The sequence below is a fragment of the Triturus cristatus genome, chromosome 9 (genome assembly GCF_964204655.1).
Source record: "Triturus cristatus chromosome 9, aTriCri1.1, whole genome shotgun sequence".
In the NCBI taxonomy this organism is placed as follows: Eukaryota; Metazoa; Chordata; class Amphibia; order Caudata; family Salamandridae; genus Triturus; species Triturus cristatus.
Genome location: NC_140592.1, coordinates 712,260,775 through 712,287,410, shown reverse-complemented (window position 1 = coordinate 712,287,410; position 26,636 = coordinate 712,260,775). Strand labels below are relative to the sequence as shown.

General features: G+C 41.7%; 1 protein-coding gene across 1 annotated transcript; it reads right to left on the bottom strand.

Annotated features, from left to right (window-relative positions):
• Positions 1 to 52: 52 nt before the first annotated feature.
• Positions 53 to 19,263, bottom strand: LOC146798569 (transmembrane protein 272-like). The gene is made up of 6 exons (XM_085625875.1): positions 19,208 to 19,263; positions 10,264 to 10,392; positions 9,789 to 9,834; positions 6,868 to 6,930; positions 4,450 to 4,629; positions 53 to 2,340 (listed from the first exon to the last, which is right to left on the bottom strand). The coding sequence occupies exons 2-6, from the start codon at positions 10,294 to 10,296 to the stop codon at positions 2,120 to 2,122; spliced, it is 543 nt and encodes a 180-aa protein (XP_085482001.1). The 5' UTR covers positions 10,297 to 10,392; positions 19,208 to 19,263; the 3' UTR covers positions 53 to 2,119.
• Between the last annotated feature and the right edge of the window lie 7,373 nt (positions 19,264 to 26,636).

Here is a 26,636-nt window from a genome sequence, read left to right as displayed (position 1 = left end):
ATTTGTGCATCCCATTCATATCTAGGTGTGAATTATTTAAAGGATTCCAGGATTCCAAACAAATTAATTTATTGAAGCACAATAACAACGACAACAAATAATAATCATATATTCATACATGATTTTGAATGTGTTAACAGTCACATTTTCTTCATTAGTAAGAAGTAGTGGTGTACTGGAAAAAACTATTCGCTATGCATTTTTCTACCTCTAAAGTTGTATGTCAGTCATTACCCTGTCGCAAAGGCGTTACACCTGTGATTCCATGACCCTCAAATGTTTTTCATTTTGACTTGTCACATTAAGATAAAATACTGAAAGGAGAAGCACCAAATAATCACTCACATAAAATAACTACTATTGTTTTAAATAGAGAAATGTATAACTTATGGCATTCAGCAATTCGCCTTAGAGGTACTTTATCACTTTTTATTTTTAGTTTTATATAGCGCGAGCTTGACCCGAAGGTATCAGGTATCGGAGCGCTTTACACGAGCACCAGTTACATTACACAAGGAAACATTCATTTCAAATTAGGTCTATATGTATACCTTTCTTATTTGAAATACACATGCAGGCCCAGATGTACACATATTTCACCCAGCTCAGCATGGCACCCACATTATTTTCGAATCTACCAAGATTGACCTTAAACTGGTGTTGCTCCGTCTGATAAATCACAAAGGCGCTGGCATCATGGTACATCTGTGAGTGTTCACTGTCTAACATAGGGTTTATGCTGGAGACATACCATTCCAGAACTAATTTCTATTTGTAAACAAACTCAGAAGGCTCCAGTGCATGGGATATGTGTTGTGCACTGCATCCCATATGGAATGAATAAAAAATAAAATGTACTTTTCTTGAGCCTTCTTCTACTAGCAAGGCCTGGTCTTGCCATGCTTCATAGAGCCGGCTTTGCGTCAGAACCTGTGCATGCTTGCGTTGATCCACCCTAGTAATGCCACCTTCAAGCAACAGTTTGTGTGATCTGTAACGTTCACCTTCCCATTGGAACATAGATTGTGCTGTTAATAGTGAATAGCATGCGCCACTTTGTGGCTGCCTGCACAGGCATGAAGCCTTAGTAAACCTCGGCCGCCTTCTCTTTCCAACACACGCTTCCATCTTACACTATTTCAACAGTGTGGCTCAATTTTCTCAATTCCCAGAAATGTTGGCTGTCTAGGGTCATCATAATGATCTGAAAAAAACCTTTGTTGTGAGCCGTAGGTGGTAATCTTTTATTATTTACCATGATAGTTCGCTGGTGCACCAAATTGTGCTCGTTGTTGTGTGCTGTACCAGGCAATTAACAAAACTATTCTAGAAAAATGATTTCCTGTGCAAATCTTGGCTAAGAGTTTACTGATTTTGTAGCCTGTAAAATAACTCGAATCGCAACACCTGTTACTTTTTTGTGACAGCGAGCAACCTTATATGAATCAATATTAACCCTCCTTCAATAGGAAGAATGCAGTCCGAATTGCTGAAATACATACCCTCTAAAAGGAACAACAGCAAACCCAGTAAATCTATTAGTTCTGTGTCACTAGGATGTTCAAAATACAGTTAATTACCTAAGTAGAAAAACAGTTCATGCAGCTGCAGCCTGTGCAGTGTGGTGGGGCCAAGTAGGGGGGGATTCGACATCTCATCGTCTTCATCTTTCAAAATACCCCTTCTCCCCCACTCGGCTCCGATGCCCCACTGGTCTTACCTACACCGGCCGCGGCTGAGTTCATGCCATGTTTTCCATTGGCGCTATACATGGGCCACTTGTCAGTGACCCTCTCTCATAGCCAAGTTTTACCTTTGGTCCCGTCATGTGTTCTGCCTTTGTGCAAAATCAGGATACACTACACCTTTGGTTATCATGTGGTCTTTATTGTTAAACTACATGCCTAATAATAATAGGGTTGGGCCATCATCCTGGTGTGTAGATGATGTGTCAGTCAGGAGGAAAGGTGGTCCCTATTTGTCTGTGCAACAAAACCATCCATTAGCAATTATGAATTTACAAAATAACCAATTTCTTTCTTGAGGCACCGTTGTGCAAATAGTCCATGGAACTGCAAGTTTTCTAACAAAATGTAAGGATTTTGGAGCCTTAAGTTCATCATTTAGTAACACAGGAAACGCAAGAGGAGCACTGAGAACAAAGACAGCATGAGGAACAAGAAGAACAAGCGAGGAAAGAGGAGAAAAGTTTGACAATGATCGCGGGGAGGGACAGCGCCAGGACGATCCACTGGATGATCAAGATGGAGAACGTAAATAGGTAGACGGTTCTGTTGCAGTTCGTGTAGTTGGGGTACAGCGGGAAAGTCCAGACGCTCCCTGTTGGGTGAAAAAACAGAGGTTTATCATATCCCCAGCACTGATCTCAGATCCTTGCCGGACCATCTTTAAAATAATCCTACATTTTTTACTCACCCACATTTCTACAAAACCCATGAGTGCAACAGCCACCATGTGTCACTTAAAACTCTACTTATACGTATAACTCCCTTTTCCTGGCATAAGATGTAATCTCCAGAAGGTACATTGATACCAATGATAAAACTATGAATCTTTCAGTTAAACAGTTCTATAATATAAGCTTAAAGACACTGTATATTCGATTTATATTAAACAATTCGGCCAAAGCTCTCTAACGCATGAGGGGGGGATTAGAGGACTAATAACATTAAATATCACAAAAGATAAGTGTAAAATTTCACTTTCAATATTTACCATGGAAATAACAGAGATGCATTTAGATAGCGTAACCTTTTTGGAGAAGAAATTATTTGCAATCAGGAAGCAGTCATTGGGGGGCTACAGTAAAACTGGGTGGACCTTAGCGGTACTAAGTGAGATGTGTCGCAGATTAAGGAAAATCTCTCCGAAGTCCCTACTTCAGGTGTTTTCACTCAGTGGGGCAATCTCTGACCCCCACTGATAAAAGTTTGAAACTTTAAGGTTATTTTTTATGTTAAAATGGCTTTCTATCAGTGGTGAGTAAGGTAAGGCTCTGTTTGAAATACTTTTTGAGTAGGATATATATTTTTTCCCTTTATCATAGAGCTCAGCCTACAACTGATGGTAAAATCCAGTTTACCACTTAGAATATAATTTTCATTTCTGTGCTGGAAAAGCTGCTTGGAAGCTTCAACCAAGATGGTAAAGACCTGGTCCAACTGTTTTAAGAAAATAAACCCACTCTAGCCCAGTAGATCAGGTAGGCCTTATTGCTTAACACACCACAATCTGCATCTCATGATAAACAATGTACTTTTCAACTGTCAAATCTGGCAATTCTGGGTTGCCCAAATTTTATGAACGGTGTGGACTATATTGCCCCTGGTAATTAGTGGGTGCTGTAAACTCCATACAACATGAAATTCCGACCCCTGCGCAAACTCTGGCCTGCTCACAGGCAGGGCCTGCGGAGGAACTACATGTCTTGTGCTTATGTTTGAGTTGTGATTGATGCTGGGTTCCTCCATTCTAGTCAAGGCGTAAATAAATATGTACCTGTCTCCCTTTACAGACCATTGAATAATAATTGAATGAGGGTGTCAAGATTTGAGAAACAGACAGGTGCCAAACTCCCCTGCCCGTATCTCCACGAAAGAACTGAAACATTTCACCTTCTCCGTTTACTTCTCTCCCTACCCAATGTCCCCTCTTGGCCAATCCACAGCACCTCCTATCAATTTATGCAGATGTCAATGATTGTTCTTATATGAATTTTACCTGGCCACACCCAGTTTGTAAGTTAACCAGACATTTTTTTTAAGCTGCATCTGTCAGTACAAAATATCTGCCGATGTAAAGCACTGTGATAACCTCTGGGGCTACATCAACCCAATATAAATATCGCCAATAAAATGCAACAAATAAGAGATCTGGAGGCAGGAAAATATAGGTATTTGGAATCAATCTATGGAACAAGCTGCCGCGGGAAATTTGACTTGGGACAAATATATCATATTTTAAATGATGCTTCAAAAATTACATTCAGACCAATTTTAGCAACCACTATAAGTGCTCTTAAATACAAAAATACACAAAGAATCTTAGTATTTTACTAAGAAATAGAATGTATCACTTGTCTTACCTTGCCCAAAAATGTACATTGTGGTGGGTATTTTCTGTTGTGATGTTAATAAATTGTACAACTAGCCATTCAGAAAAAGGAGCATATCTGATCACTTTATCTGTAAGTATATTGATAATGATAATCAATATACCCACCACTTCATGCTCATTCACTATCTTGTAAATGGCTTGTTGTCTCATTTTAAAGCCCTTTCTTCATCCACCATCCTATGGATGGCACTTTGTGTTTATAAATTATGTTGCAAATGGACTGCTAATTTCATTCGTTATCTCGTGATTGATAGCTTCCAATCGTTGATGATAACTTTCCCTAGAACTGTACGACATAAGTAAAGGTATTACCTGTGATAAGCCAAGCAAACCAAAAGAGGCTCAACAGCGCAAGGATGCCATAGACGAGCTTATTTGGCCTCAGTCCAGCCACAATAGAGAGGAGGGACATGATGATGACGGTGACGCCATTGACGATGAGGTAGATAGGGATGAAGCGTTGTGCTGGGCATTCATGCAGATAAACAGAACCTGTAAGTATGAAAACAACAGACCAGTGAAATAACTACAATAGGTGTTGCATTACAGAGCAATGAAATGTTGCCAAAGAAATCTTCAGTAGGGTGGCTGATATTTAGTTTTATCTTCTACCAGGAAATAACACGTTGCCAGATACTCCAGACTCACCTGATAGGAGGAACTAGTCTTATTAAAATGTATAGAATGCAGACAGTATGGCCTCAAATCTCCAGGCCACTAAGCACATTCCTAGACAAAACCATCTTGGGATATGCAGTTGTGTGTTTTGTTGTTGAAAGACAATGGACCTCATTCCGAGTTAGGTCAGTGAAGGCTTTTACCACACTTGGTAATACCATTACCACAGAATGAGGTATTTACCACCCCAGTTATGGTAAATGCCTCCTCTTCCTAGTTTTCATCTTGCAACTGAGACATAACATGTACAATTATTAAGGTAGCACACCAAATTCTGGTTTGTGTGTTTTTCGGTTCAGGAAGGTCCTGGCTTGGCAGTTCGGGCTGGACTATTCCTATTGGAGCAGGGTCAAGGTTGATTTGCATAAAGCTGGGTCCAAAATGAGTCGGCATTGTGTGCCAAATAATGATGGATTGGGATGCGGCCTGAGTGATTACCAGTGTCTTAGATTAATTCAAGCATTCCATCCCTCACTGTTTTGTATACACACCAAGTTCCACATATTTTGGCATTCCTATTGGCCTTTACCTTAATTTATTCCATCAGGGAAAACTGTGAGGGTATGTTTATCAAACAACTCAGAATCCCCATCCCTTAGTTTACACAGAGATCAGCATTTAGCCCTGAACTTGAAATGGGGGCCTAAAGCAGTTTAGCTTAAAAACACATGATTTAACACACCGCCTGACTTGACTCTGGTTTTCTTTTTAAACCACCTGTGCCTTGTCAACTTCTTTTTCTCATTCTTTTCTCCTCCCTTTCTCCAATCCTCATCTCCTCCTTTGCTTTGTTCTTTTGCTCTAATTCTAGCCATCTTCCAATCAATCATTTTTATTGGACCCTCTCTTTCTCTTTCTTTCTCTCTCTGTCTCTCACTCTCTCACTCACATTCTCACTCTCTCTTCCTACCGGTCAGTTTCATGTTCTAGCTAATTCTTTCAATCTATTATTTTAATTGTATTTTAAATGCTTTTCTTATAGCTCATCGGATCATTTTGGGATCACATGACAATCCATGACTTACACTACTAACTCAATTGTAAGTTGTGAGGCATTATATAACACCCGCAGTCACACCTCAGAGCTCTCACAAAAATGTGAGACAAAAGAGATCATGCTTATGAGCAGTGTCATAGCAAGAATGTTAATGAAATCCTATCCTATGAAAATTGTAGAGTGTATGCTTAGGTTGGTTGAATCTAAACACAGAAATTCCCTTCGGATGAGTTACCTGCAATAATTTCAAGAAGTGAGGTGAGTCACATCCTGAATATTGGCAGAGGTTCCCTCAACCTCTTGCCCTTGGATTACAGTCGGGGAGGTGAGAACTATTTTTAAGAGGCACTCAATTAATTTACTATGACAGCTCTCTTTAGGGAAACATTTGAGTCCCTCACGGCTACTCAGACATTTGTCTCAGTGCATTTTGGTGCTTGCAGTTCTGTTCTTCCAAAAGAAAAAAAAATGCTGAAGAGTGAGTAGCATTAGGGTTTTGGCCAAAATATGTATTTAAAAAAGAACTATCCAGAGATGTTGTTTGGGACTGTTTCCAACAGAGACTACTTTACATGTATTTATTGAGTTTCAAAACATTGCAAATGGCCAACAGTCCAGAGAAAGCTCCTTTATAGGGTGAAATTAAGGATGCCTTAGTTGAGTGGAGAGGTGGGGGTGGGCCTGTCGCCGGAGACAGCCCCTTGGTGAGGTGTAGTATGGGCTTAATGATCTACCACAAACCAAAGTGTCACAGAAGTTCTGCTCGAGTACTAACAAAATCTTTCTTAAAAGAGATGGACAAAGATCGACGACGTCCTCGTTAATGAGGTAGATACCAAATCACATGTCGTACACCAAATAAGGCATTACTAGTCAACAGGTTATAAGTATGTATCCATTCAGCATTAAAAAAAAACGTTCCAGGGATGGTATCTCCTAATCTCATGAGGTGAACTGGAAAAAGGGATGAAAAGAGGATAGAAAAAGGGATGCATATGTCAGGGTGGAGAGGAGAAGAAAGAGTACAAAGAGGCAATGAGATCCTTTGATCTTACCAATGACAATCTCAGCGATGCTCAGTGCTATCCAAACAAGTGACATTAGACCAAGAAGCCATTCTGAAAAAAAAGAAAACATATCAATTTCTGAAATGCCTACTGCTACTCATCTGTGATAGTAAAGGTAGAAGCAATTTAGAAAGGTTAAATAAACAAAAAACAACTTTCAAATTAAACGTTCAGTCCCTAACCACCTCACCTTCTCGCCAGCAACAGGTTAACATCGAAAACAGAGCTGATTTAAAGGCCATCCGGACCCCACTTATTTCTATAATTCTCTTCTCGTCCTGTCGTATAATTCTCAGCCCTTTACATCTTGTAATTCTCAACAAAACATGTTTCAAGGCACACAGCAAGTGATTTTTTTTTTAGTTCATTTCAAACATATTTTTTGCATATTTATTGTTCTTTCCTATTTTAAGCAGTGAATTATAATTTCCAATTGCAAAATAAGTTCATGCCATACTGTTACTCTACTTTGTAAGTTAAGAACTCATGTAAAATCTTTTTTGCCAGCACGTGTTTCACTCTAGGTTTCATTACCTGTGTGCTCTCTGAAGGCAAGTATTGGCATCCGACTCAATATGTGCCTTTCGTTCTAAGAATATATTGAAGGAAACCTCAGATCCCTCTTCTAAGTTGTTACTGAATCGCAAGATTGGTTTGCGATTCGGTATTTGGAAGGGGAGTGTTTAGGGCATCCCTTCCAAACAGCGATTCGCAGTGGTATGTATTAATGTTTTGGGACCAAATTTCATTCACAAAACATAAATATTGTACCACCAATTCAAAGTTGGTGGTAACCCATTCAAAATAGGAATGAATACCATGGGACCACTTTCCCTTTGAGAATGTAACACAAATATTTTTTACGTGCGGGCAGTGGTCCCAAAGATCACTGCCTACTCTTAAAAATTTACTTTTAAGCATTTCATTTTTTTCTTTTTAAACATTCAGTTTTTCATGAAAGTTAAACGGCTGCATTTTAAAGTAAAAAGCGTTGCTTTAATCCAAAGCAATCACAGACAAGGTGGTCTGTGGACCCTAGCAGGCCACCATCCCTGTGATGGCTATGATTTCTAATGGGTCGCAAACTGCGACCTATTTCATGAATATTTATGAGGTAGGTCAATTTACGACCCATTAGGAATCACTAATTGAAACTCAACAAGTTTCATACCTTAGGAATAGTGATTTAATAATTGCGATTTGCAGGAAATCGCAATTAGGAAATCACTCTTCCCAATGTTTGTACATCTGGCCCATAGTTGACTCCACCATCACCCCAAAAGAAGGGCATTCTCCATACAACCACCAGCCTCAGTAAGACCACATCATCTCTATCTTCAGGGCTCCTCTGTAGCTCCCAACCCCATTATGCATTAAGTTCAAAACGTTTTGTATCATTTAGTAGGTGATCTATTCAAGCAAATCTAGCTAGCCAGCTGAAAACAACCTTCTTTCCAGGCCCCAGCCTCAACAAATAACTGCTGTAAATCATTGATTGAATACTAACACCCAACGCTGTGGTATCCATTCTCATAAGAAGAAGTAGCGTCTGAGGGACAGCTTCCACTTTGCAAATGTGGGCTATTGGGAATGGGGATCCGCCAGAGTTCCAAAGTACTGCTGCATGCACCCAGCGAGGCATTTGCCAAATGCGTATTCTATTTTTTATTGGAGTTCCTGTTCCTATAAAGCACAGGAAGTGGAATGATAAAATAAAATGTTGTTTAAGAATGCAAAGGCAGGGATGAGGTCCGCTGCCCCTTGCAGTCCTCTGTCCCTACCATTCTGCACCATTCGCAGACAGAAACCTGCATCATTGATGTTAATAGGACAGGATTCTGCAAATCCTACTGAATGTTCATTTTGTGCTCAAGAGTAATATCTCTATCACAGTCGAAAAGGAAGGTATGGTAACAAGGCGTCCGGTGTGTACAAACACCAACTGAATTGCGATTCAGCCCATAGTACATCTGAGGCCGTATAACAAATATGGTGGCTTTCCCTCTTTGTGCAATGGTGCACCATTAAATAGGTGTGCAGTGCGCAAACAGGGAAAGAGCGCAATATTACATGAATGCTCTGCCCCTAGGGCAGCCGCGAACCAGTGCTGCCCTGGGGGCAGCGCATTCCAGATAAATACGGCGCAGCTGCTTTAAAGCTGCTCCGTGTTTCACTGTGCAGGTGGCACCCACTTGCACTTTCAAGAGGGGTGAGAAATCCCCTTGCAGGTGGATGCAGTGAGTGACTGCACCCGCCCACAAGGGGATGTCTGTGAGGTCCATGGGACCCCCTTTCTCCCCTCTAGAAGGCTGCCTTTAGTCATGTCTGCGTCCAAAATAGGGCACAGGCGCAGAGGCAAAGTGCATGGGCTGACGCCTCTGTGCAAATGAAGAAACACCCTCTGATGATAGCGCTGGTGTTCCACGTGCGCCAGAGCTATCTGTAACACAGAGTGGGCCGTAGAAGCCTCTGAGGCCCCTTCTGTAATACCAATGTGTCCCAGGGGTGCACAGAGCGGGCGCACATGCCCTTTGCACCCCTGAGGTTTTCTGTGTAGTACGGCTCCAGGTCCCCAAAACCACAGGGACCTGGAGACTGCAATGACCTGTCATCTGTGCAGATGTTTGTGCCGGATGGTATGTCAAGGCATGAATGGAGATGAGGGTGAAGACTCCATCAGTGAGCCATTCATGGAAAAGCTCAGCAGTGACTAGGCACAAAGGTGGAACTAATTCATGTGCATTTGTGAGAAAAGCAGTGACTGGAAACTTATTTTTCCGAATAAAATGATTTCCATTTCCAGGGAAACTCAATCATCAAACACCAAGAGCTCTCCAACACCAAGAAAGTCCCAGAATAAAATGATAATCTTAGTTAATTTAAATGAAGTAAAATAACCAAATACTCACTGAAACACTGAGTGGCACAGCAACAGCAACTCTTGACTGATGTGTCCTGTGCAGACATAAGACAGTGATTGCATTAGAACTGAGATCAAGCTGGGCATTGAGCAGCTTTGGGTCTGCTTTGTAACAGCAGGGAGCTGTGGCAGGCGTGCCTTGATGCTGCCTTCAACCATGAAATGCGCTACGAAGCCTCAATAAGGGTGCGCTATACAAATGCTAAGTAAAAATGACAGTAAAGAACGAGATTAATTTTCCATTGAGATATGTGTGTGTGCCCATGCTGTACCATAGGTCCTCTTTGTGTTTCATAGTGGCATTTGTGAGCATCACATCTGTCCTTCCACAGCCAACAAAGAATGTTCTAGAAGTGAAAGAGAACCACACTTCCAATCTTCTCTTTCAAGTATAGTAGAAGCCCTTATTGATTCCATATTGATATTTGTTGATGTTTCTACGTTTTTTACATCTGTCTATTTACCTGGCAGTCCTGATGCACTCTGTCTTGGGCCATGACTCTGTTGCTTGTCGGTTTTCTTCGGATTCAGTCCCACGGCTCACCAAGGATGTTCTTATGAGCCAATGATGGGCGTTTTTCTTGTTGGCCGACCTGCAGAAAATTTAGGATTAGTTAGTTCGATAATCCCAAATGCACAACTTTGTTTGATATAGTTTGTTCCTCTCAACTCCACTCTTTCTTTCTATTGGTCTCCCTTGCCATCTCACTCCTGACTGCCTTGAACTCTTTTTCTTTGTTGTCAGTGCTTCTTTCCCTGTTTTATGCTGCAATCTGACTCTTTCTTTCACTCATTAGCTTGCTTTACCTTTCTTGCTCACTGATCCTTTCACTTGTATGTCAGAATATCGACCAAAGAAATATCGTGCTGCAAGAATGTTGTAACAAAAAACATCTACTGCCAAAATATTGTGGAGGTAGGTTCCAGGGAGAAGGAAGAAAATAAAAATACCTTCACTTTAACCATAACTCTGATCACACCCAGCATGCCAAGTGAGCAAACCTGCGCCTAGGAGAATTTTGTTTACCTTCTCATCCTCCTTCCATCAATTCATACATTTATGCTTTCCCCATTTATATATTAATCCATTCATCCATCCATCCATCCATCCATCCATCCATCCATCCATCCATCCATCCATCCATCCTTCCTTCCTTTCTTCCTTTCACCATCGTTCCTTACAATCTTACCCATCTGCCAATTCTTCATTCTTCCTGCCATTCACCCTTTTATCTGTTGATCATTTCACTCTTCCATCTATCCTTGTGTCCTTCCATCTACCCAATCTTTCATGCTTCCATCCATTCATTCTTTCACCCTTCCATCCTACTTTACACCTTTTCTTCATTATATCTTACGACATGTACTTCCTTTCTTGCAACCTTCCTTTGACCACCAGCTCTTTCCTCTCTCTTTCCATCTACCCATGTTTATGTCTCTCATCCTTATTTTGTTCTTTCCTACTATTCTTTCTCATGCTCACTTTTTTATTTCACCCTCTCTGAGCATTTCCCCTACTTTAAACATTTCATCATGTCTCTGTTTATTTTGCAATGAATGTCAACCCACCTACCAAACCTCTATGTTCATTTTTTAACTAATCGTATTTATTAGCATTTGGTTTGCAGACAGGAAAGCACCATACAAATCGAATTACCGTTTTCGGGGGACCCAGTTACCCCGCTCGTTCACCCAATGAGCAACCCCCGCTTATGCTGCTTAAGGGGGTGGTTCACTGCATCACTGGTTACGTGTATATTGGTAAGTATAGATTTACTATTTTAACTTGACATCTACATACTTTAAAAATCAATTTTTGGACAAGAGACATATATGTAGTGATAAGTACAGCAAACAATTACTGACCTAGCTGATATTTTGGTTGTCAGTATTGTTGATATGATATTTTTGTAGTGTGACAGTTACACTTGATATTTCATCACCATCCTCCTCCCCCATTTCTATTAGGCAGTTAAGAGTGTACCAATGACGGTTAAGAAGCCCAATGACGTCATGACTTTCAGTTTCCATTTCCAAAACACTATCTGATATTAGACAAAGGGCCAGATGTACGACCCGCCAATTAGCGAGTCGCAAATTGCGTCGCATTTGCGACTCGGTCATTGGAATGCACAACAATGTCTCAGACACTGTTTGTGATTCCTAATGGGATCGCAAATTGCATGCCTCATTAATATGAATGAGGCAGGCGCAATTTGCGACCCCTTTAGGAATGGCTAGCATTCACAGGGATGATGGCCTGCTGGGGTCAGCAGGCCACCATGTCTGTGACTGCTTTTTTAATAAAGCAGTTTTCTTTTTCTTTAATGCAGTCTGTTTTCCTTAAAGGAAAACAGGATGCATTTAAAAAAGAAAAATGAAACTTTTCAGTTTCATTTTTTTAAGGGCAGGCGGTGGTCTCTGGGACCACTGCCTGCTCTTAAAAAATATTTCCCCACATACTCACAAAGGGGAAGGGGTCCTGGGGACCCCTTCCCCTTTGCGATTGGTTTACCACCTACTTGAAGTAGGTGGTAAACGGCAAGTGTTTTGCTGCCGCAAATGCGGCTGCAAAACATTAGTACATAGCATGTTGATTCGCTATTAGGAAGGGACGCCCCTTCCTAACAGCGAGAGTGGCAAATGCTATTTTGCGAGTCAGTGACTCGCAAGATAGCATTTGTACATGCTATTACACTTTTCTGCGTCCGCAAACGGGAGGATCTCCAGTTTGCGGATGCAAAAAAGGGTCGTACATCTGGCCCAAAAGTCATTTAACTGTCACTATTCCTAGCCTTTCTCTCGGGATTATTTCTCTACTTTTCATTATTTATAAGCCTCCCACCTGTTTTCTCTTATGTGTTTATCCATTTTTCCACTCCACGCATACCCATTATAATATGCCACATTTAATAATGTGGAAACTGTCCGTTTTAGGTGTGAGAATGCATTTTGCACTTAAACATAGAGCGAAAACGCAAGAGGCATGAACAAAAGCTACTTATATTCAGGTGGTTTGTGTTATTCCCGTGCTCTCTGGGATTAGTTTTGGGAATTTCACATAACAATTGTAAAGCAAAATTCATAAAAATACGCATGTTGCACCGGTGTATTAGAAATGTTGACCAGGCTTGCTGATAACTACTGAGTACATGTTCTTATCTGAACCAAATCCCTCAGTTCCGTCTAAACGTAATTAGTACTTTAATCACACCATCTCGTCCATTCAGGAAAATCCGTGATACTTCAGAGAGTGGGAGTTTGCCTAAGTAGGTGAATTCATACAATAAAGGACAGAAGTTGGGGGCGTTTTAGAGGGGCTACATGGTCCAGCATCACCATGGCCACAGGAGGCAGTCCCTGGTCTTTCCCCTCACGTGATCTACCAAATGCAATAAAGCGCGACGAGGAGTCCCACTCCACGGATGAAGTTGGTGGCATTGCAGAGGAGACTACATGGTCCAACATCACCAGGGCACCAGGAGGAGGTCCCTGGTCTTCCCTTCACCTGATCTACCAAGCGCTATAAAGCACGGCGAGGAGTCTGGCTGCACGGGTGAAATTGGCGGCATTTCAGAGGGTACTACACAGTCCAGCATCACCAGGACCCCAGGAGGCGGTCCCTGGTCTTCTCCCTCACCTGATCTACCAAGCGGTATTAAGCGTGGCGAGCAGTCCCGCCACATGGGCCATGCCCGGGCCAGTGGCGGTACCGCCCTGCACACGTCAGCGACAGGAAGTGGGAGGGCAGGCTACCCCCCTTGGCCTTGCAGCCGAGTTGCAAATCCCCATGCTAAATAAGGTCAACTCTTACGAACATATTCCTACTGACTTTTGTGGTGCCTGTTTGGCTGTCCTTTCAGACTGAGACCAAATATGTCAAAGACCGGATCCAGGACTCATCATCAAACAGTCTCCCCCACTGAGGCAAGCGGTATTAGGCATTTAAAATAATAGTAACCCCTCATGGTTTTCCCACATAAGCTTGTAGCCTGGCCAATTTTTAGTGTTTTTTGGAGGGAAGACTGTTATTTGTAGTGTGACTATTTAGTTAAAATACCTGCAGAGTGATATTTAACCTGTCAACCGTCGGGGAAAAGGAAAAGCACCGAAAAACTCACTGGTGAATCGACGGGGAAAAAAGCAGTAGACTGCCCATCCCACAGCAGTACCCTACAAGATACAGACCATCTTGTAGAGGAGGTAGATCAAATCCTTCAACCTGATGCTTCTGGTGCTAAGCCAAAAAAGACACAAGTTGCCCAGTTGTTTAAAAAAGTTGGAAAGGGCAAATGGTCTCCTTTCATGGCAATTAGCTCAATAAGAAATGCCCCGGGGGAGTCCACTATCGGCAGTTCTCCGTTGTGTATTTCTTCTAATTCCTCTAAATCCCACATTCCACTAGAACCTGTGGTTACATGATCTAATAATGTTTCTGTTTTGGCCTCTAATGATACGCTGCCAAATGACTCCAGAGTGCTTGCTAATCCCCCCACAACGGTCAGATGTAGCGGATGATACCTGCGCCCCAATCAAAGAACTATGGGTAGTTACTAATTCTTCATGGGCTGAGATTAAGGCCCTATGTGATGAGTTACAGTCCTCGCCGAAATACCAGCACCTTGAAAACTCATCGACAAGCCAGGTTGATGGTTACAAGGATTCACATAACCAGGTTCCATTACTTTACCCTGATTTTACTCCTAAACCTATACTGCCTCACCCTAGTTTCCAATTGTCTATTGTCTAAAACTAACCCTAAATGCTTTTTCCCACAGCTGTATGTTATATATGACTGGTATCCCAAGGTGCCCTTGTGTGTCGAAGAAGATGACGCTTCCCTGATACATAAAGTGATGCACTGGATTAGAGACGTGAGAAAATGCTACACTGTAATACATTCTGACATAATTAGTGCGAGTTGTATTTCACACTCTGACACCTTTGACTGCATTAGTTTACAGTTCTCACATTAAGCTTTTGTGAATGGTCTACAAACCTCTACCCCCAATAACTCCCAGATACCGTTCAAAACAAGGGTCCCCCTACTTTAGAGCCAGGAGCACCCTCAGACCACATCTTCTCCTTCTTGTGTGGATTGACTGGAATCCTTAATCAATTGGTAGTCATGACCGAGAGCAGCCCCGAGTGTAGGTTCCTCCAACTAGTTCTTGCATCTTGCACAGTGAACAATTTTTCCACTCTCTAGACATGCAGGTCTAATGATTTTTGTATCATCTCTTGGAACTTTGCGGGACTGGGGAGTAAGTTTGCCCAGGGGGGATCAGGGCCCTTTATATACACAGCCAATATTATTATGTTTAAAGAGTCCTGGGAGGTTGTCCCAACCCATAGACAAGGGTATAAGAAATGTCATGTGCCTGCTCGCAAACCCAAACCCGTTAGACTTTCAAGTGGTTTATCCACATGGATTAAGATCCCTCCGGGAGACCACGTTAAGCAACTGCCAATCAATTCAATGGATCTACTTGGCCTCGAGGTTGCCCTTTAGGTAAAATAACACTACTGTTATTTTAATGTTTATAGCAGGAGCATTCCCAAGTAAGCAGAGTCTTCCATTCTAGACCAACTGAGTGATATTACTAACTCTAAATCCAAGTGGGAGGTAGTAGTAATTGTAGCTGGGAGTTTTAACACGTTTCAAACCTACCACTTTCCAAAGGGAAATAATCGGTGATGAAGATCAATCCTGGGGTATTCCCCAGATTGCGGGTCCTTGTCTAAAGTTCACATCAAAAGTAGACCTGCAGTTGCTGGACCTCTATATATGTTGTCATCTGAGGACCTGCAATGGCAGGGTGAAATCCTATGTAGAGAGGCGCCCAACTTTAAAAAACATTTCAGCCAGAGTTGTATTGATTATTTTCTTGTGGACCTCCGATTCTGGGAACTCATTATAGATATGGAGGTTTATATGGGACGGAGAGTGATCATTTTCCTCTGTTTCTTACACTGCATGACAAAACGGACAGGTCAAATAAGGACCCTTGATTACCTTGTGATGATATATAAGTAAGCAATGATTGAAGGAAGGTAGGAATGGAGACTGTATTGAATAATGAGAATACATACGCCCACATACACCAGGGCCTGCCCTACATCTTGCTCCTATTAGTTCATCCTGAGCTGCCTTCCGATAGGGTAATGGACGTCCATGCTAAATGGTTCGCGGAGTTAGGAATCAGGCTTTTTTACCAAACCCTACTCAAATAAGAACTCTACTGTGACTGCATCACACTCGCGGTTTAACAGAAATTGGAGAATAGCAAATAGCCACCTCCTCCGTGCCATCTAGGGAGGGCTGCCAAACAACATCCAGACTGCTAAGCTGTCAAAAAATGTGCAAAATCAAACTGGGATATGGCCATTTGGACCGAAATGTTGAACGCTGTGTACTCAGGGAATCAGGCAGCCTTCTGCATGTCATCTCACAAGGCTCCAAGACAGTGTTGGCGAAACCTGAATCTAATATTGCTCCCCAGGACTGGGTAACCCACTTTAAAACCCTATACTCCTCTTCCCCCTCCCACCCCAATCCGGAGACCCAAGATAACTATGGTCCCTTACAAGCCACAACACTCGGTTTCATTATCTACAACTCTGACACCTCCAGAAATGAAGTATTTTTCACTGTGTCGCAAATCTGTAATGCCATTAAATCACAGAAGTTTGGGGAAAGCCCTTGGCAGCATTGAATTCCAGGGGGCCTGTTCATCTCCGAATCCACTATTTGTTCACCATACCTTACCCGGCTCGATAACACCGTCATGGCAGGAGCAGACCTCCCAACATCTTGGAAAGGTGTGGAAAGAATCTCTAACCTTAAAAAAGGCCCAAAGACAGACCCGGCAAAGTATCTCCCAATTAGACTCATTGACTCCAGTCAAAACAAATAAGCTAATACTACACCGATTGTTACTCTGGTTCGATGAAACCAAGATTTTGACATCCTTTCAAGCCAGATTCCACACCAAAACTAGTGTGGTCGACCAGATTTTTAGGTACCGACCAATAAGTTAGACGGAGGTCGACTTAAATGGGGCTAGTCTTTATATCGCTTTTGTAGACCTTAAGGCGGAATTCGATATGGTCCCTAGAGATAAACTATGGTGTATCCTCAGAGACCTGGGACTCCCTGGCCCCCTTCTTAATATAATTATTTGGCTCCACTGAAGTTAATTCTGCCCAAATTCGTTGAGGAGCCAATGGCGAAACTACTGATGCTTTAGGGATAGATAAGGGGGTAAGGCAAGGCTGTAAACTTGCTCCCATGCTGCTTTTGCTGTTTGTTAATGGGGTATTGACTATCTACTGGCCTGCGACAATGATTCCCCGGTACAAGGAGAAACCAAGAAACCTGCTTTGTTGTTCTCAGACGATACGTTGTTGGCATTTAAGACTCCCAAAAGCCTGGAGACTCTCCAGAATAACTTCAATTTAGTTTACTCAGACCATGGCCTAGCAATCAATGAAAGCAAAACTAAGTTTAGGGCCATCCACCCCTATAGAGGCTTTATAGGGAATATATCCCTTGAGGGGGTGGAACTAGAGTGAGTGACAGACTTTGACTCCCTTGGCATACACTTATCCAGCTGCAACACCTGGGTCACTTTGTAAAAAGCACTCTCATTTTTAAACACTGGGAATCTCCTATTTTAAAATGTGCAATTAAGACCAACTCGCACCCAGTCTCCACCCTTCTTGTTGTCTGGAGGTCCCAAGCCGTAGCTGCTGCTACATATGGGGAAGAGCTCTGGGGCCAAAGAAATCGAAATGGAATGAAAAAAGACGAGAATCATTTCCTGAGAGCAGCCCTCAAATTACCACTAAGTACTCCATTAGCCTTTAAGCAAGACTTAGGGTTATGGTCTATAGTTTCTGTAACCCGCATAAAGCCAATCCTTTGTAGGTGTTGTGTATGATCCACTCCTGAATCTGAACATTACAGGGACGGTTTGAGTGATTTCTTGAACAGATCACCGGGCGGGACGAAAAATCTGGTGGTTGTCTTCTGTGATGCAGTTTCTCAGCTCCAGGGGTTTGCATGAGCATTGACTAGATCCAAGCTCTATCACTCCCCTCGCTGTAAAAAGCTGACGTTTGCCTACTGGGAGAGCAGGGAGGTTAAACTATGTAACCAGATAGGCCTGGGCACCAGACTGAAAGCTTCCTTGAGTTCAAACCAGTACCACTGTTTGAGAATTACATGACTGAGATAGATCCTCTATTAATGAAAGCACTTTATTTAAGGTTCAGGCTAGGTTCACTCCCTCTTGCTACACTCACATTCAAATGGAATCCTGACCAAGGTGGATCCAAAATGTGTCCTTTATGTGGCTAGGGTGAAGAAACGTCCGACCATCTCCTGTTCTTTTGCCCTACCTACAAACAGAGGAAAAGCTGGCTAGCTCCCCTACGTCGCTATCTAGGAGCCCGCCACCATAAGATAGCCTCGAGGATATGTAGAGCAGATACGTCCTCTTTTAAAGTTTCTCTGTCGGCAAGGATCTCAAGAGTATTTGGCCCAATCGGAACACAATCCTCTCTGTCCCACTTCAAACAACCTGGCGGACCCTTGGTAGGCATTACCTAGGCCTCTGACTGGTCAGACACAAATGTACTTTAATGTATGGTACGGTTTCATTGATTTTACTTAACTGGTGCTATTTTTCAGTACATAATTCATCCATCTTAAATGAATTGTTTTTACTCTATAGATATCAAAGTATAACATTGTACTGTTTGGTTTTACTGTTTTTATCAAATAAAGTGCTATTACTGAGTATGTAACACATCCTGAATTGTTTTTATCTTTTTATGGTATGATGTATTTGTACTTGCACTGAAGAATTGTTACTTTAATGGTCTATTACCGAAATAAAGTACCAAAATGAAATGAAATGACTGACTCAGTTAGAATACAAACCACCTCAAATCGTGGAAAATAATTGCCTGTATACTCCTGCTTCAGGGTTGAGACACTAGGGTACACTGAGAACCTGCCGACTTTCTTAGATTCCCCTGCATGTCTTTACGGACACTGAGTATATAGTTCACTGGTCACTTTTCTAGACACACTAGTCCTAGCTCCGAACTAATCCTACCCGAGAGATTGATATGAACTGCTTTCACCGGGAATAAAAAACCTTGGAATAAAAATTCACAGGAATATCCCCCAAACACTTAAATAGCACGTGCATCTATGAATATTACAGATCAATAAGAGAAAGGGCGCTTTACTCACACTCTCAGGAAAATTCAATAGTACACATTCCAAATGTAGTTTGTTGAAAACTAAAAACAGTCGCTATGTTACAGCAGCTTCAAATCCCAACATGGCAGCAACCGTACCCTCCGCAAATAAAGAGCGCGCATTCAAGCACTTACCTTCCTGTGAGTCTGAGGATTGTTGGCAGAGAAGGTGCCGGGCTGTCCAAGTGCTGGTAAATGTGTGTGCCTCGAAAGAGGTTTTATAGCACCGCTGCCACATTGACTAGTATGTAATTAACGGCACACACCCGACACGAAAGCTCATGAATATTCATCACCTGCTAGGAAACAATGAAACATGTGGGCTACTGAATTAGGAATGTTAAAGAGGAAAGTCACGTTTATACTATCAGCTCGACCAGGACAAATTCCGCAAATTGATTAGGTACAAAAAAATCCTAGAAACAATGGATGCTTAAATACATCACCCACCGACACGTGAAGCATGAGCAGCACATTCGTACCTCTCAAGCAAGGGCTAAATTCGAATTCTGTACTTTCTGGTCGACACTTTGAGAGTGACATAGAACCAGCTGTGACATGAAGGCTTTTAGCAAAGAAGCAGGGTGATCAGGGGTTCTGTATACTTGTCGATCTTGTGTGTATATTTTATTCCTTCTGAGGTTGCCCATGTAATGCCATTTATTACACAGTAGTGCACTGGAGACTGTAATTCCCATTTAAAGCCTACAAACAATGTCCTTGGTTCAGACAAGTGGTGGTATCGCCACTAATTCTGATACTGTCATGGAGTGCCTACTCAGTTATGGTGGTCGTCAATAAAACCATAGACAGACGAGTGTGCTTCCCAATGCATCGCCTCCTTTGAAAGTGGGGATATGGGAGATCATACAGGAGAGCGCCATGTTTTCCCAAGTCCTTATGTTTTAGGAGTAACTTAGGGTTAGGGAGGGTGCTGGCCTAGACTGATCCTCACTTTCTGGAGGCCCTCAAGCTCCCTCAGAGACTGAGCTGTGGGTGCCTATGTACTGTCCAAAAAGTACTCACAGACTCAGTGCCCCTGTGGCCAGCAGTGTTGTCTTAAGAATGTTTGGGGTCCCGGGTCAGAAATATTTCGGGGCCCCTGTTTGTTACAACTTTGAATTTAATTACCTATGTTTGTGCTAAATGTAGCCTATATGGTGCCAAACAAACCTTTGGAAACGGGTTTCGCGCAAAAAAGGTTGAAGTATTCCTTTCTGGGGACCTAAAAAATCCTTAAGATGACACTGGGCAAAGAGACAGAGAAAAGAAGAGAGGTTCAGATATAGGAAAAGACAGAGGCGAGATTGAAAGAGAGATCAAATTTCCTTCCCCTGGGGTCCCCATGGAAGGTGAGGGCCCTGGGAAATTGCCCACTTTGCCCATGCCTTAAAACGTCTCTGGTGGCCAGGCATTGGATGCGACTGCATCTATGTGAGGGGAGGGTCTTTAGGAGCACCCCACAGTCACACTAGGATGTTGGCGATGTATGGGTGATCAGTGTCTAGATTTTCTCTCCCCGTCCTCCTTGCACATTTGAATGCTGCTTTACTAGGAATATGCGCAAAGTGTATTCTCTCATTTTCTTGCGGTATGTAAATCGGGGAGCACTCTTATTTCCAAGGCATGAATGGCGCCACCTTCTAGACTCTCTCGTGATCAGTATTACTGTGAGAATTCTTGTCTCCACGTCAGTGATATCAGTTGTCAGAGGGTGTGCAACCTGGGGTTTCACTCTGCACAATTTATGACACATGCAAGACGAACATAATATTACTGCTTAGGTGCAATCATTTGAGTGCCTAAAGTTCAAAGGTTAGACTTGGTGATTTTAGAACATAAAACATTGCCTTAGCACAACTGTAATAACTGCAGCCATATTTTTCATTCATTGCTAACCGACTCTGCCAAGTTCTGCCTTTCTCTGACATGTAAACCTGTCTCATATGTCTGGCACCGTAGCCACAAAATTCTTTTTTTTAACATCTTTTTATTGTAAAAGGGAAAAGAAAAAGGACAAAAGGACACATGAAAGTAGTGGTTATCACAGACAGTGTCAGGTCACAATTTTATGTCTTATAAATATCAGGACATTGATCTCCAAGTTTTGATGCGTTGCTCACCCATTTCTCCCTTTTCAGATCTCAATAATATTGCATTTGTACGTAATCCTCAGTCCCTTCAAAACTGGGAGGGCTAACAACCGTCTGACAGAGCATCCCTCTACTTTCATTCCAGCCTCCCCAAATTTGTGTCCATTTGTGTGGGCAACCTCTCCCTTTGTAAGCCACCTTCTCTGCCTGCATGCACTAGTTCATGTCAGTTTCCCAATCCCAGGATGTGGACCCCACTTCCACCCTCCATTTTCTAGCTATGTTACGTTTGACCACCATGAGGCCTAAGGTGACCCACAGTCATTGCCCGGCTGTTGGATTTGTTGTCTCCTAAATATTTAATAAATACCATTGAGAAGAAGCCTCTGCCTATTCCCCACACAATATCATCAAACGTGTTACAATCGCCTTCCGGCACATCTGAATCATTGGACAGTTCCCCCACATGTGTAAAAATGTGCCCTCCTGGCCGCAGTTCCTAGGACATTATGTTCACTCAAGTTTGCCCATTTTTACTAGTGTTGTGCATGAATAATATGTCCTGTGTAAGATCTTTAGTTGGACCAATCTGAATTGTGACCATATGGTCACCCACCAGGGGGACTCAGGTGCCTCCAGCCACTCCTCATCACTCAGCTCCCCCATATCCTCCACCCATTTGCCCAGGACTTTCTCCAAGTTGTTGGGGGAATTGTTTAGTATTTTTCAATAGGTTAAAGACATTGCTTTTTCTTTCAGATAGTAATCTAGCAACCTATCCTACTGAGGGGAGGAGACCGGGAGATCGGTACCCTTTGGAATGGCAAGTTGTAGAGCATGCGTTATCTGACTATAGCGGAAGGTTTTTTATGACACCAACTTGTAATCCCTATGGAGGTTCACCCACATGTCACCTACCCTTGAGAGACCAATAAGGACCCATTTATCAAAACCTGGGTGGTTTGCTAGAAATCCCAACTGCACCGTATCTGATAGGGGAGTGGCTTGGGTAATTTTCTCACGCCGCCCTAGGGCCGCTGACGCTGTATGCCATATCTTGATTGAGCTTGATGTTGGTGTTTGCTAATTGTGATCCTCGTTTTCCCCCATAGATGGCCCTAAGGAATCCCCTCGATCCCATATTGTGTTTATCCACCCTATAGGTCGGTTCTTCATGTGCTGTATGTACCCACTGATTGATCACTAGAAGCTGCGCTGCCTAGTAATAATATTGAAGCGCCTTCAGAGCGATCCCTCCATCGTACCATCTCTTAGTCAATTTATTTAACACTATTCGTGGAGTCTCTCCATCACAGAGGAGTGTCTGTACCTCCGCTTCAACTGCTCAAGTATGTGGGAGAGACTAAGTAGGGCGTATTTTGCAAAATGTATAAAAAGCTGGGAAGCGCCATAATTTTGTAGGAGGCCCTACCTATCAGCGACAAGGGAAATGACCTCCAATGATGTACATCTTCCCGAAGCCGACTTAGTGGGGGTCTAAGTTGCGTTCATAAAAGACCACAGGGTCTCTGGTGACATAAGTTCCCAGATATTGGAATCCTTCTGTTACAACTCTTGCTATGCACGTTCTGGGAAGTTTGAGTCTTGGGCCAAAGAGGACATATATCAGCAATTTATCCCAGTTTATGGTGTAACTGGAGTAATTTTGATACAGGATCAAGATATGGAGCACCCTGTGTAGGGAGGAGTAGGGTTTCCCCAAGTAGAAAAGGATGTCGTCTGCATAAAGGGAGGTCCTATCCTCCCAATCTGCAGTCCATCTAAGTCCCCTAATAAGCGTGTCACCCCATTTCCACACCGTTAGTGGTGCCTGGTCCAAACGCGAATATCAAAGGAGAAAGGGGACATCCCTGTCTGATCCCTCTTTGCAATTAAAAAACAGCCCAATGCCCCCAATTTGCCGTCACTTGTGCTAAAGGTTCCTCAAACAGCAGTCGGACCCATGCTAAGAACTTCCCCCCAAACCCTAGTCTCTCGAGGACAGTGAACAGGAAGGGCCATTCTATCATATCAAATGCCATCTTGGCACCCAAGGACACCACAACGCCTCTTCTTGAATGCTGTCAGTTCTCCCCAGTACTCCTTGAAGATGCCACTAGTTAAGTGCAGTATTGATACCAGGCATAAATGATGCCATAATGATGGCAGTGCTGCAGTGTCTCTGAAAGCCCTGCAGCCAGAATGAGGAGAAAATGACCCCATGCAGGAGCACTTTCCGAATAGAAGATCTACCTATAGATAAGGGAAGATAATAAGTGCATCAACAAATACGTTTTCATCTTCGAGTAGAGAGAGGAGCAGGGTGAAGAACACTGTCACATCACAGGGGCCATTTTCAATGATGTGCCATTTCCTCCATCACTCATTTACAGACTAAAGTAGAAATGCTGGAGAATACAGTAAAAGGTTTATTTTGAGGACACTGGCTCCCCTTGAATCTACAGAGGGCGAAGACATCCAAGACATAACAGTTCTTCGACAACAAGGTGCTAGGGACCGACTCTGCATTTGAGATTGAAATACTCAGGGTCTCAAAGCTTCCTGGGCTGGGCCCAGAAGGCAGTATGGTGAGGTCGGGCTCACTGTTGGTGGAGTTGTCTTACTCCAGTCAGAGATAAATGGATATGATGGTAGCACTCAGGAAGCTCAGCCTCCATTTTAATGGCAGAAAGTTGCATGTATTAACTTTTTAATACATGGGATTCTGTAATCCCTGTATAAACGTGATCTAATTTCTTTATAATTGGTGACTTGTGATGCACCATTATAAAAAAGAGAGGCCATAACTCAACTATTACGTAGTTATTACTATAACGAGGTTATTACAGTTGAGTCCTGATTTCACAATTCCTACTTCTAAAGGCAGTAGCCGCTGTGAAAGGCAGGTCAGTTCACGGATCATAACTGAAGCAGCTGTTTAAAGCAACTAGAAACAGCATGCTACTTTTCTTTCTTCCGCTCTACTCTTTAGCAGACAAGCAGAGAGAACATGTTTATATTGTACACTCCTTAGATAATTAGAGAAAAACTAGAATTTTTCTGCATGCTTCTACGCATTCCAAACTTGTGCAGCAGCTTTTTTTTTTAAAACTAGATTTCTAATATGTCTTTGCAACAACAACTAACAAGTTTTTGATTTGTTTAATTTTGCACTAGAGGACAATTTTTATTCTTTATTTTTGTAAATATGCTCACTCTTTCATATGATAGAGTTACACACGAAGATTTTAAGTTATTTGTGTGAAAGGTAATGGTGTGACCCTGTATTATTATGGAGATAAAGTACCCCCTGGTGTACATGATAAGGATATTGCAAGTCATCTCGGAGTTCCTTAACCTTATAAAGGATCTCAGTCAGTGGCCTCATTCCTCTATATGGTTATAGAAGTCCTTGGTGACTTGCAATATCCTTATACGGTACAGCGGGGGGTACTTCATCACTTATATTAATTTTATTGAGGAGAGAGGACCTGTAGGCGCTCAAAAAAGAGATGATCTCTAAAGACATCAAGGCATCGCTGTGGTTCCATCACATCTGCGGATAAAGGATGAGGAGAAGATCTTCTAGTTCACTCATCAGACAGCATCTTGAGAGTTTTTTTTAAATCCCACATTTTGAGTGGATGGAGGGGGGCGTCTCAACAGCTAATAGGGATATATTCATTACACTATATTGGTATGAGCTTGCTTTACTCACCTTAAGTGTCACGTCTGGCTGATAATTGTTGTCTTTTTTCCTGGATACAGAGACTATTCAAACTGACATATGCGTTTAGTTTTGGATCGTAATAGATCCAGTGTTTTTCATGTTCCCTTCTTCTTCCCCTATCAAAGTAGGCAGTTCAAGAGAATAACTGTGGTGACATTTCCCATATGTAAATATTGTTCGCTGAAATGGGTTGAGTTGTGCCCTTTTTTCAGTTGTACAGGCTTACGATTTATCTGGTATGTGTATTCTTTAAAACAGATGTTTCCAAAATTTGCTTTATTTTATATTTCATGAAAATAATTTAAAAATCATTCCAATTGGTAATCCGGTGAATGAAGACACAACATGACTCAACACCCCAACAGACGGAACATTCTAGAATTCCTGCTCTTGGTGACATTTAGAAATGGAGGACTGGGGAAGCGAACTGTTATTTTCTCTTCACTGGATCGAACATTTGAAATTGGTGGACGAGAGGTTTCAACTTCAAGAATATGGGAAAAACATAACCAATGATGCTCTACACAAGCTTAGACTTCTGACGGGCATGACAAATGTTATCCCTGAGGTTCACTGCTTCTGACTGGATTATTATATTTACTTCTCACCACAATTTCTAATATGGAATTTGGGTGAGATGTACTATTTACGTTTTATTGGTCGCCATTTGCAAACAGTATTTTGGAGATCAATTCATGTATTTGTTCATTAGTTAGGTTAATCCAATCAGCCACTATTACAGGGATGGTCACAATCTCTGTGATTGATTTTAAATAAAGCAAACTTTAAAGGAAAAGGGGCTGCGTTATTTTCTTTTTTCTTTTTTAAAGTTTATTTAGAGTTGGTTGAGGTCCCTTGGACCACTGTCTACTCATCAACATACTTTTTTTATATTCACCATATTCTGTTGGCACAGCATTCATTTCATATATAAAATACCGATTCGGTATTTGGAAGGGACGCCTACAACACTCCTCATCCAGATAACGGATCTGTATCCATTCAGAATTCCATTTTAGGAGCCTAAAGAACTCTTCTAACTCCTAAATTGGGCTTATTACGTCAAAGAAGGCATTATAACAGCTGCAAACACTACATCAGAGGTTTTGCGACTCTCAAAATGCTTAGTACATCTGGTGCTTTGTCTCTTTAAATCACACTATTCATGAATGAACCTGAGTTTCAATCATGGCTACTGCTGTTTGAAAAAGAACATAAGAAAACTCAATGGTTTGTGCTACCCATTCTAGAGGCTTTAAGCTGTATTATGAGGACTGTGTATCCTCATTTTACTGGCTAGGATTCAAGCCCCTTCCTCTACTTCCTTACTGAATGTTAAAAAAATATATACATTGTAAATAGATATTTTTTAATTTAAAAATAAATGCAAATGTATGTTTTAAAACAATAATTACATTATTTAAAATTTTAAAATAATTGTATACATAACTTTTAATAACTTAATAGATAAAAGTAAACATTTTAATTTATGTAGGTTTTTAAATAAATCTTTGCAAATAATTTTAATTGTATTTAATATACTTAAACTAATTAAATATTCATTCAAAATTAATTTTAAAGTGCTGTAGAATTAATTTTAATGTGTACTAGAAGAAATATATAACATTAACATTAATATTTAACATAAAATATTTTAACTATATTTGTTTTAAACTATTTTAACTGTTATTATTTTCCCAAGACTTTACCATATAGAGATCGCTACTCCAGTTGCAGAGGT

Bases quoted from the DNA above. Each gene is read 5' to 3' on its own strand.
- LOC146798569 (XM_085625875.1), bottom strand. From the start codon at position 10,296: ATGGCCCAAGACAGAGTGCATCAGGACTGCCAG. The intron at 9,835-10,263 runs GTAAATAGACAG...ATGTCTGCACAG, and splicing joins GAGTGCATCAGGACTGCCAG to GACACATCAGTCAAGAGTTG. The intron at 6,931-9,788 runs GTGAGTATTTGG...CTTTTTTTTCAG, and splicing joins CTGTGCCACTCAGTGTTTCA to AATGGCTTCTTGGTCTAATG.